Genomic DNA, 11,570 nt, shown 5'->3' with positions numbered 1-11,570 from the left:
ATTAGAAAAAAAAACATATATGCTTATTAACGGTTGATTTGGTGGCTTGGCTAGCAAAAAGATTAGTTCATCGATTGAATTTCCTTTTTAATTTTATTCTTAGATATGATTATTATTATTATTATTATTATTATGGATTTGATTTGAACTTGACCCTCTCATACAATTTTCTTCCATGTTTCCTTCAGCTAATTATAACTTTTTATAGTTTATTAAAATTAATTAATTAGTCCTTGCAGTATCATCAACTATATATTTAATCCCTATAAAAAAGAGAGGAGGAGGAGGAAGAAGAAACAGGTAAAAGCTGATAATGAGAGGGCATGATATCCCTTACTTCTCCTATAATGATTAGCTAACAATGATGCTTTATTTATAAACATGACATAACCGAACAGATCTTATAAGTCCCAGATGAATATACATACCGCATAAACACAAAAGGGTATATTGATATGGAAACATGCTGCCGAGTGATTTTCCAAAGTAAAACAGGAAAAGGGCAATGGCTTCAAGAACACAGATAAAACAGTAACATCCTCCACAAAGTTGCTTTCTATACTGATTCACATTGATCATTCTCAAGAAAATGAAAAACGAAAGATTCACAATGGCCTGTTCTTTGGTTACAATTCCTTTCTTCTTCCATGAAACAATCCCAGGTATCCTAAGTTCAGAATGAAACAATGGAGAGACAATGCTCTGTCCAATATTTCTGAATATCGAACCAACTTCATAGTGACCGAGTTAAAGAAGCATAGGTTTGACAGAAGGGAAAGATAAAGCATTTTCATTTCTCATTCAACTGCACTTGCATTTCCTCAAGAGTTATTTACCGTGCCAGGACTCAAAGGGCAGTTACATGTGTCATCAGGGGAACAGTGGATTTGTATCCCCTTACAATGGAAAAGGGAACAATGGATTTGTATACCCTTACAATGGAAAATGAACCATCGAGGAAAAATACTAAGATGTGGTGATGGAAACTGGTCCGATGAGAGAAACCAATCACAAACCTAAAAGAAATCTATCTCTAAATAATTACCAGAAGGCTTCACATCAACACCTGGCACGTTCACATCTGTGGGGGCTTTTGGAGAATCAGCTCTCATTAGAAATTCCATTATTGCTTGTTTTGGCACCTCCGGAGGATTTGTACAACGAATGAGCGCCCAATTGATGCTCTGAAAGAATGGATGCTGTTTTATTTCAGTGGCTCCCCGTCTATAAGCAAGACGATGCTGTGGCTCCTTCACGAGTAAACCTCTGATCAAGTCCTTAGCTGCAAAGCTCACAGTAGGTGATTCTGGAAATCTTAATGGCTGGCCAACCACATTAAATAGTGTAGCTCGATTTCCTGCTCCCTTGAAAGGAGTTTTACCAAACAAAAGCTCATAGAGAAATATCCCAAATGTCCACCAATCTACAGCACTTCCATGGCCCTCACCTTTAATTATTTCAGGGGCCAAGTACTCATGCGTACCCACAAAAGACATTGAACGAGCATTTGTGGGTTCGGCCATGAGCTCAGGCAGAGGGTTTACTTGATGATTCATCTCATTCTTAGACTTGCTCTTTTTACCTTTCTTGGCCTTGGTTGAGAAGAAGCGTGGTCCAAAACATGCTGGCTGGATGCAATCTGGTTGTATTACACAAGTTGGCTCAATGCAGGCAGGCTGCACACAATACGCTGAATTCTTCGACTCTGAGCTGGTGTTCGATGATTTTACCAGAGTAGGGCAGACAGCACATCTTAGAGAGAGATCAAAATCTGAAAGCATTATATGCCCATCTTCCCTCACCAAAACATTCTCTGGTTTGAGGTCTCTGTAAATGATCCCAAGCATGTGCAAGTATTCCAAAGCAAGGAGCGCTTCTGCCACATAAAACCTGCATAAAGTAATGGCATTCAAAGAATGGCATCACAATAATCAACACCAAAGTTTGTCTGCACGAATAGAATTGTAACAAATGGTATCGGAACTCATCACTTATTTGGGTGATGCATCTGCAGAAACTTCACGCATACAAAATATCTCATGAAATTTCCTGGAAAATCCTTGTTTTCTTTTTGTTTGAATATTGGTCCGGGACACCTTCAAACCAGTATGAACTACACAATTCAGGATACAAAAACACAACTTTTTCTGGAAAATATGTGCGTATAACATCCTTACTAAATTTAGTCAATTAAGACAACAGAAAAAATTAAGCGACATTATACACGAGATTACAAATACAAAACTTGATGCAGAAGGCAAGAGTCAAAAGGAATAAAAAAAAGGAAATAAGAAAATTCATGCTTGATTGAAATCATCACAACGGGAGGTCTGGGAATGCAGATTCCAGATTGGTGCCAAAGATGTCCCCGGGAATCAAAGCATGCAATCACAAACTCATGCGAACAACCGAACGAGTTCATAAAAAATCATTGCTCAATTTCACAGCATGGCAAGCTTACTCGATGCAGGTTTTGTCAAGTCCATGAAAAAGAGCCCTAACTAGAAATTTCACAGGGTTCTCGATGATCCCTCAAAGACACCAAAAATGTACTGTTATAAGCTATATAGATTTAATTTCAGTATTTATAAAGCATACAGATGGTTAAAGATTACCAATATATAAATACGAAAGCTTGAAAAAATAAGACAAAATTCCAAACCTGGCAGCATGCTCTGGAAAGTACTTCCCAGGTTGGCGTTGCCTCAGTGCATGCAAGTCCCCACCAGGGCAGAACTCCATTAACAAGCAAGAGAACTTTTCTGTTTCAAAATGTGAATATAGCGTGGGTAGAAATGGATGATCCAGAGATTGAAGGATCTCTCGTTCAGTCTGAGCCCTTAAAAGCTTTTTCCGTGCAGCTAGAGCTGCTTTATCCATAACTTTCATTGCAAAACAAGTTCTAGTACCACTCAACTCTGATAGATAAACACTGCCTATATCTCCACATCCTAGTCTCTTCAACAATTTAAAGTGATTGAACCCCAATGCTCCCGCATGAGATCTGACAACTTGAATTGCTTCCCATCTTATATCATTTGCCTTGTGGGGCTTGTATAATGCACTGCTTAAACTACTGGAACTGCTTTCATCACTAATATCACTATCAGTGCTGCCTCTATAGAGGCTCATTTTCCTGCTCTCGTTATCATAGGAGTTGCTTACTTCACCACTTTCAACAGACTTCTCAACAATGCTTGCTTCTTCACTTACTTCTGTGTTGGTGAAACTTTGTTTGGCCTCTGCATAGAGAGTGGCAGTATAGATGCTGTTTGAAGGACTTGGACAGAAGCTTATAGCTGATTGAGATACTATGTGATTGTTAAGCTGCCCAGCATCTGCTTCGGATGGGCCTGAGACAATACTTCCAGATTCAAGTGAGCCACTGGAATTAGAGCTCTTTGGATCATCCATGGGAGGTTTGATGCAGGAATTGTTCTCCGCCATAGAAACCTTATTCTCAGGAGAAGATTCTGCTGATTGACTAACAACTTCAGTCGAGCTTGCAAACTCAGATTTGCCCTTATGAGGACTAAAGAAATATTTTGCCGTACTAAGAAATTCTTCATGCCGGATACCATCATGTGCTGTTTTGTAGGGATTCTTCGGATAGATTACAGAACCATTTGAATGGTGGACAGTCTTGATGCCATGATTGGATGAACTTGCATAGCATGCACCGGAAGAAGCCCCTTCGTGTCTAGACTGTTTCAGAGTTGGAGGCCGAGAAGGGCGAGACATGACAGATGTGGAAAGCGGGTGGCTGCCTACTTTAGATGCTGAATTCTGAGTCTGTGATGAAGATTCAATCCCATTGACAAACGACTCCATGGAATATCTCGACAACAGCAATGTTCTGAGATGTAGCTATGAATGGTAAGCAAGCCATTAATCGACAGAATCTTGGAATTAAATTGCTTTTATATCTAAAATATGCTATGCTATGCTATTACAGGTGCTACAAAGACAAAAACAACATAGTATTGCAAATTCAAACAAGAAAATAACACAATTGATTCACACAATCTCCGCAGAAAATTACAATTAAAGAAACTCCAAATATAACGGGAAAAACAAGATACAATAAAGGTGGCCCGTGAATGAAGATATTTTACCGTTATCCACAGTCAAATGAATGTCAAAATCAACCCTTGTAAGCAGTAAGATACCTAAATCCCATTAAGAAAATAAAAGGAAAAGAAAAAAGACAAGAACTTTACATTGTTTTCTTCAATCAAAAACCGTCCTAAGCAATTTGCTCAAGAACCCAGATGGCAAAAATCAAGAAGCCAGATGTTTGACACCAACAGAAGCAAATTGGCTAGTTCAAGTAAAGTTGAGTTGTTTCTTTAAAAAGCAAAATAACATAACATGAATTAAGGGACCAAAACAGTCAAGAAAAAGAAAGGGAAAGAGTATACACCTGATTAAAGAAGAGAGAAGGCAATGCAGAGACAGCAATCTTGCATGACTGTTACAACCAAAACACACACACACAAGGACCCCAAAAGGCCAAAAACAGGTCACAAGGAAAGAAAGTAAATTAACTTTGTTATTTGTGAGTGTATATGTGTGTGAGTGAGTGCCTTTCTGTTTCACTGAAGAATACTTCAGAATTGAGATCCGATCCAAACAAGAGAGAGAGCGAGAGAGAGAGATTGAACAATGATAAATGATTGCTTCCTTTTTTTTTATTTTTTCTTCTTTTTTGTTGTCGAGAGCTGTTTCTGTTATTGTTTTCGTCGTTTAATGGAGGAGTGAAAGAGGGAGGGAATGGATTAAAGGTTTCAAAGAGCCTAAAGGACAGATGTGCTTTGCGTATTGGTTAAAGATTCTCTCTCTTTTATCTACGTACTTTATTGTTCTTGTTTTTTGTAAATTGGAGGCCTCCTTCCTCTTGTTGACGGGAAGTGCGGTTATGATAAAAATCAAAAATATATATAAAAAAGTGTATTTTACTTAAAAAAGAATTAAAGGTTTTTTTATTTAGTTTTTTTATCACTTTAATATTCTAATATCAAAAATAAAAAAATCTCTAAGAAACTTATTTTAATATATTGTTTTTACAAAAATACTACACATCTTACACGCACTGGCCTGTTTATTTTTGCGTTTCAAAAGTAATTTTTAAAAAATTTAATTTTTTTATTTACTTTAAATTAATATTTTTTGGTATTTTCATATCACTTTGATATACTGGTATCAAAAATAATTTTAAAAAAAATAAAAAAATATTATTTTGATACATTTCCGAGTAAAAAACACTTTAAAAAACAACCATAATTATCAAGCTTATTTGATATTACAGCGCACAATGTTTTTTATAAATATTTTTTATTTTAAGAGTTAAAATAATTAAAAAATACTAAAAATATATTATTTTAATATTTTTTAAAAATATATATAAATATATTTAAAAATTGATTTTCAAACAAACCTAGCATGGATGCAAATTGGGACACATCACATCACTCATTATGCATGGGGTGTCACTATTACTTATTGCTAACTATAATCTACCTTGTTGTTTTTCTTTTTTAATGACTAACATTATTGGTTTTTATCTTTTGGTTTTTATTTTTATTTTTATTTATTTATTTTTATATATAAATATGTTTGATAGTGTGGTTACGATTACTTTTTACTTGAAAATACATTAAAATAATATTTTTTTTAAAAAAATTATTTTTAATATCAACACATTAAAATGATATGAAAATATTAAAAAAAATATTAATTTTAAGTAAAGAAAAAAATAAAAAAATATTTTTAAAACACAAAAAAAAAAAATTATATTTACTTGTTTTTTTTCTCCAAACTCATAACTTTATGTAATGATAATTAGGTGACATGACAAAGAGTAATTTCATTTTTTTAAGTATGTAAGCTTTATTTTACTTTATTTTTGTCTCAATTTAATACAAATATTTTTTTATCATACTAATCAAATACATTTGTTTGTTGAATAGCTAATATTTCTCTCCATTATTAGGTGACTTTAACTTCTCCTTTTTTTATTTTTATTTTTTGTCTTTAATCATGCATTTGATATTAACTTATTAGCATCATAAAACGTCTTTCTTTTATAGGAAAAGTTAGCTCTTGAAAACTATACCAATTAATTTAATAAATTTTTTTTGATAAAGTTAAAATGTTTGACTCACTTATGATAAAAAAAAAAAAAACTTTTACTCCCTCAAAAGAAAATTTTCTCAAAATATTTTTTTCATCGGGGATAATAACAATAATAAATATTTATAATAATACATATTTATAATAGTTATCAAAATAGTTTCAAACTAAATGAGTAGAAGGTTTTAATTTTTATTGGAAATGATCGAAAGAATTAAATGACTAACAGAGTTTAATTCATTAAAAAAGTATTTTTAATAGATATAATAAAAACATTAACGAGTGGAAATATTTATTTATTGTTTTTTATTTTGTAAATATATTTTTTTATATATAAAAAAGATTTTGAGAATTTCCCCTTCTAACGAGTGAAGTCTTTTAACTATTAAAAACCATTTTTATATGTTTTTTATATATACATAAATCATTTCAAATTATATGCTATTATCATAAATTATTCAAATAGTAATTTTTATATGTTTTTTTTATAGTTTTAATATGTTGAAATAAAAAAATAAATATTTTTAATACAATTGAGCACCGTATTATGGGACAGTCACCACCGAGAGTAACTATTGTAAGGTAAAAGGCTTCACTCCCTCCTGTGTACTTTTTATCGGCAACATTAACATTTTGGTTTCGTATTTCTATGTGAAATGATTTATTGCTGACAGTAAAACAATTCCTTTTTTCTTTTAATTAACACTAATCACATGGGCTTGAGTAACCGCACCAATGTCATTAAAGAGGGAGGCCTCACATGCGCGCACGTGGACCCCCAACAATAGCACGTGGCCGGCTGTCATGCCCCTGGCGCATGGCAATCCAATGCGCCCGCGGTTGAGGGCACAACCCCCTCCTAATCACTAATCTTCGGGGCCCATCTTTCTAACTACTAATCTCCTAAAGGATAAAACCGTCTTTTACCCGCGGTGCCCACCCCAACACCTACTAATTTTTAATCAGACAGGTGGGACCGGAACGCCACGCTGGCGGGCCCCGCCACCAGCCACGAGGGTCTTTTTGGGGAATTGCGGGGCAGACGGAAGGCACCCGGTGGTTGAGGAGTCCTCTCGTACGAGTCCCTGCCGCGTGTTTAACACCAAAACATTATTTATTTGTTTATTATTTTGATATATTAATATCACAAATAAATTTTAAAAAAATATAAAAACAGACAAAAAAAACATTTCAAAACTTAATCTCAAATATAACTTAATTAATGGCGAGATTAAGAGGTTTTTGGTGCTCGAAGATGTGATTGAGCAGTTTCCACCGTTGATGAGAGGAGATAAATTTGAAAAAGGGTTCAGATTTAGACACGTATAAAAAATGATTAGATGGATACGGAGACAAGGTCTCAATAGTTGCGGGGGCCACTGTCATAAGCATGTTTGAAACAATGATTTGCAGAGTGCAATGCACCGCATCATTCCCCTTTTTTAAGCCATCAATCATGCTGTAGCACACTAACGAATCCTTTCCTCATTTCCACACAAAACTTTCTGCCCTAAGCCTCTCCTTTCCCATGTTCTGCGACCCTCTAACATCAGTAATTTTTTAGCAAAACCTAAGAATATTTTTTTTTGAGGAAAAAAAATTAATTTCAATTAGCAGCATGAACTGTTCATGCATGTTCTTCGTCCCGGGTCAAGTCTTAAAAAAATCAACCAAAAGTTACCCAACAAACCAATTCATAACATAGTTAAAATCAAAATTAAAATGGAATCATTCTGACTTTTTTAAATAATATATTCAATTTACCCGTGCTAATCAGCTTCCTTGGAAAAAAAACATTTGATTAATTCGGGTTAAAAAGCTTCACTCTTGACTTGAGCCAACTGGGATTGATTCTGATTTTAATGCAAGAAAGCAATTTTTTTTTTTTATATATATATATATATATTAAGTTTGCTCAACAGCAAGGATGCAGATTGCATAGACTTCAAGATTTTAACAATGATGACCAGAGACAGGAGGACTCTATAAATCTGCTAGACGAGGACACTGAAGCTCAGGAATCTTCACGAGACAGATGATTGAGAAACAAGAACATGATGGAGGCATTGCCGTGTTTAAGATTGAATTTAGTTTGTTCAGAAAAAAATATCAAGATTGTTCTAGCAAGTTTTCTAAATACAAGTTCAAGATGTATCTCCCTGTCGACAAAACATCGAGTCTCTTCTCGCTAGGCTCGTACTTTCCCTTCCGAAGCTGGTATCGATGTGTCACAGCTGAAATGGTATATGCCTGTCCTTCAATAGTCACGCTTTCTCCGCATTGCAGGTTCTGCTACATCAGGAACAACGTAAATGAACACAAGAAAGAAAACTTTGACCCACAACACCAACATCAAATTCATCCGATTCTATCCCTGAGGTCGAATAATGACACTAACATGCGACAGGATGATTACAGACAGACAGAACACTGGAGTTAAGTTTCTGTTTTAGTGTACACAGACCAAAAGGAAGGGTCTGCATTTTGGTTTCTTCTATTAGAAATCATATAGGTACATTTGACATTTACGGCTCATTGTTTCGTAACTTGGCCCCATACCGTAACCATCAGTCTTTTCCCAGTTCAGAGGACATACAGAACACGGGATTTATCCCAATACAAGAAGTTAAAATCAGCAAGGAGAGAACAACGAGTCTTTAGTGATTGAAAAACCAATACCCTTCAAACAATAATGTGATCTGCAAACAATAATGTCTCTGAACTTTTTCCCCAGCCTCATCCAACATGCTGTAATGTCTTCAGTTATAAAGACATGTCCTTATGGGGAGCCCCCATTTGTGGAACAGATGATTCCTGGACAGCGTATAAAAATCATAAAAGCTGATCTTTCTTCCTCTTCGTTTTCCTTTAAAAGTAGCTCTTGTATTGGCAAGCAGGTAAAACGAATCTCAGGGATTTGTACCTTTATCTATGTTGCGACCTCCAACTTTTCTTTGCTCTAGCTTTCCATATATATCCATTCAAACTTGATGTTGGGTTCTCTTTATCTTTTTTCTTCTATGAAAGACCTAACATGGCCTTTTCGTTTGTAGTGTCATTATAAGGTCATAATCTCGGAGATTTCTGACTATAATTTGATTGCAAGCAAGTAGTGTCAGGGAGCTGGACAGGAGTGAGGACCCGAGGATAAACATCAGAACCTCTTTCCCCCATATAATCAACACCAAAACTTCCTCTATGGGAAGGATTAGGCAAGAAACCCAGATAGGAAATACCATAAAAACATCATATAATAATAATTCTCAACTGTATTGCATTTGCCTCTATTTTATCAAGTTACAAGAAACCCAGATAGGAAATACCACAAAAACATCATAAAATAATAATTCATAATTGTATTGCATTTTCCTCTATTTTATCAAGTCACAGGAAACCCGGATAGGAAATGCAACAAAACATCATATAATAATAATTCTCAACTGTATTGCATTTTCCTCTATTTTATCAAGTCACGAGAAACCCAGATAGGAAATACCATTAAAAAACCAGAAGATAACAGAAACAAAGGGGGGGAAAAACATACAGTGGGAAAGCAACGAATTCCGAGGTTCTTTGGAGGAGGTGTGATTTCAATGACTTTATAAGGGTAGGAATGATCTCTGTCCGTTTCTTTCTTTCTGCATGTTACATGAAGTGCTGGTGTCTGCAGCCAAAATTTAGTTAAAGAGCAATTGCTGAAAATGATGATACGTGAGAAAACGTGTATGGATCAAACAAAAATAAAATGAAAAAGAAAACCTCTGTGAATTGGTGATTAAGGTCACACCTTCTGATATGCACCTAGGTTCCATGACACCATTGCCATTCTTCTGCTCTCCCTCTCTCCCTCTCTCTCTCTCTCTCTCTCTCTGCGTTGAGTTTCTTTCTTTTGTGTGTCCGTGATTCAGACTCTCAGGAGTAGATAGAGTGGAAGACGGTAAGCCAGTAAAATATAAAGATCATTTCATTTTAAAAGAAAAGAAAAGGTAAGCCATTAAAAATATAAAGATCTTTCTTCATTTTGGGAAGGAATTTTTAACTTGAATCCTACTATCCTAGCATATAATTTGTTTGGATTAAAGGGGTAAAAAAACATGAGAGAAAACACAAACATACTGATACAAGGGCATATAGCAGCGAGAATTCTTAATTCTCTCAATCTATATAACTTAAGAGTAGATGAATACAATATTACAATATCCCTTTTTTAAAGATAAATCACAAAAATTCTCTTAAGGTATTTTTATTAAAATTATATTTAATTATTCATAACTAACAAAGCAATTAACTAAATTATGAAATATGTGGCAATATTTTATAATAAATTAAAATTATCTATTTAATAGTTCATAAACACTTACTTGTTACAAATAAATAATATTTATTTTCTCTTTGAAGATAACAATTTACATTTTTTTCCGTTAAAAATAATGTTCAAGTAGCGCAAATATATTTTTTTAAAAAAAATATATGACTCGAATCATAGACTAGACCGAGTCAAATAAGTTGGTTTTTTTAATTAGTTGATAAAAAAATATATGTGATAGCAGTGAGTGGACCAAATTAAAAAAAAAGTGATAACAATAACCTAGGAAAAAAATAATTTTATAAATAGGACAAATAATATGTTTTAATTCTCAACCCATTCAATATAAAAAAACAAAATTGAATAAAAAAAAGGATAAAGAAATTGCTATAGTTAATTTGAGTTAGTATGACAAACTTGTAACCCGAGAAATAAGGAGCAAGCTAACCTATTGAAGGATAAAATTGAATAGAATAATTAATTCAACTAAAGGCCAAAAAAATAAATAAAATGAGGATCAAATTGAAAGAAAATAATATATAGCAAATAGAGATGGAAGAATGAAATTGAAAAAAAAATAAAATTTCTATAAAAAAACCAAGAACAAAAATTAGATATCAAAAAAATAAAGATTGAAGTTGAAATACTAGCAACAAAAAGGGTCAAGTGGTAGCTTTCAGGGGGAGAAAATAAAAAGAAAAGGGGCATGATAGTGACAAATGGGACTGTCACCATTGACACACGTCGCTCTACTAGAAAGAGAACACAAAGGAGTTTCCAATGACACGACGAAAGGGTATTTTTAAACACAGGAGGCACTGCACGCGTTGGTGAAGAGTGTGTCCTCTCATGCACTACGAACTATGTCACACGCGCCTCACCTTTTTATATATATACATATATATTTGATAAAATACATAAAATTTTCTAAGCTGACTTGATAATAAGAAAAATAAATTATAAAAAAGATAAAAAGCCAATTGCCTGTAGTTTTAAATTTATTGCTTTTAAGCGTATTTTAATCATTTCATCATGTTTTTTAGTTTTTTTATTTTATTTTATTAAATAACAAATTGCTCTTCAACTAACATTATAATAATGGAAAAACTTGTGAAAACATAAAAATACCCTT

The 11,570-nt window shown here is 33.8% G+C and overlaps 2 protein-coding genes across 10 annotated transcripts; both read right to left on the bottom strand.

Moving 5' to 3' along the window:
* Window positions 1-762: 762 nt before the first annotated feature.
* LOC133702609 (protein kinase PVPK-1) lies at window positions 763-4,802 on the bottom strand. 3 transcript variants are annotated; one of them, XM_062126925.1, is made up of 3 exons: window positions 4,424-4,802; window positions 2,663-3,867; window positions 763-1,890 (listed from the first exon to the last, which is right to left on the bottom strand). In XM_062126925.1, exons 2-3 carry the CDS (start codon window positions 3,829-3,831, stop codon window positions 1,017-1,019), a joined length of 2,043 nt encoding a protein of 680 aa, XP_061982909.1. In that variant the 5' UTR covers window positions 3,832-3,867; window positions 4,424-4,802; the 3' UTR covers window positions 763-1,016. The 3 variants fall into 3 exon arrangements, with proteins under 3 accessions (XP_061982909.1, XP_061982904.1, XP_061982915.1); XM_062126920.1 differs by having other exon boundaries at window positions 2,663-3,856; XM_062126931.1 differs by lacking the exon at window positions 4,424-4,802 and adding an exon at window positions 4,221-4,408 and having other exon boundaries at window positions 2,663-3,856.
* Window positions 4,803-8,171: 3,369 nt separating this feature from the next.
* On the bottom strand, window positions 8,172-10,273 carry LOC133690921 (uncharacterized). Of its 7 annotated transcripts, none has more exons than XM_062111205.1 (3): window positions 9,920-10,269; window positions 9,677-9,796; window positions 8,172-8,424 (listed from the first exon to the last, which is right to left on the bottom strand). In XM_062111205.1, the coding sequence occupies exons 1-3, from the start codon at window positions 9,956-9,958 to the stop codon at window positions 8,242-8,244; spliced, it is 342 nt and encodes a 113-aa protein (XP_061967189.1). In that variant the 5' UTR covers window positions 9,959-10,269; the 3' UTR covers window positions 8,172-8,241. The 7 variants fall into 7 exon arrangements, 2 of the variants coding, with proteins under 2 accessions (XP_061967189.1, XP_061967196.1); XM_062111212.1 differs by having other exon boundaries at window positions 8,172-8,421; window positions 9,920-10,259; XR_009841543.1 differs by having other exon boundaries at window positions 8,248-8,421; window positions 8,812-9,796; window positions 9,892-10,271.
* Between the last annotated feature and the right edge of the window lie 1,297 nt (window positions 10,274-11,570).

This window comes from Populus nigra, chromosome 1 (assembly GCF_951802175.1).
Source record: "Populus nigra chromosome 1, ddPopNigr1.1, whole genome shotgun sequence".
In the NCBI taxonomy this organism is placed as follows: domain Eukaryota; kingdom Viridiplantae; phylum Streptophyta; class Magnoliopsida; order Malpighiales; family Salicaceae; genus Populus; species Populus nigra.
The sequence above is the reverse complement of the archived record's forward strand: the minus strand, read 5'-3'. Positions and strand labels throughout refer to the sequence as shown.

Excerpts from the sequence above, each read along its gene's own strand:
- LOC133690921 (XM_062111205.1), bottom strand. The coding sequence starts at position 9,958 with ATGGCAATGGTGTCATGGAACCTAGGTGCATATCAGAAG. Across the intron at positions 9,797-9,919 it reads ACCTAGGTGCATATCAGAAG|ACACCAGCACTTCATGTAAC; the intron begins GTGTGACCTTAA and ends TTTTGGCTGCAG. Across the intron at positions 8,425-9,676 it reads GAATTCGTTGCTTTCCCACT|CAGAACCTGCAATGCGGAGA; the intron begins GTATGTTTTTCC and ends TTCCTGATGTAG.
- LOC133702609 (XM_062126925.1), bottom strand. The coding sequence starts at position 3,831 with ATGGAGTCGTTTGTCAATGGGATTGAATCTTCATCACAGACTCAGAAT. Across the intron at positions 1,891-2,662 it reads TTTCCAGAGCATGCTGCCAG|GTTTTATGTGGCAGAAGCGC; the intron begins GTTTGGAATTTT and ends TACTTTATGCAG.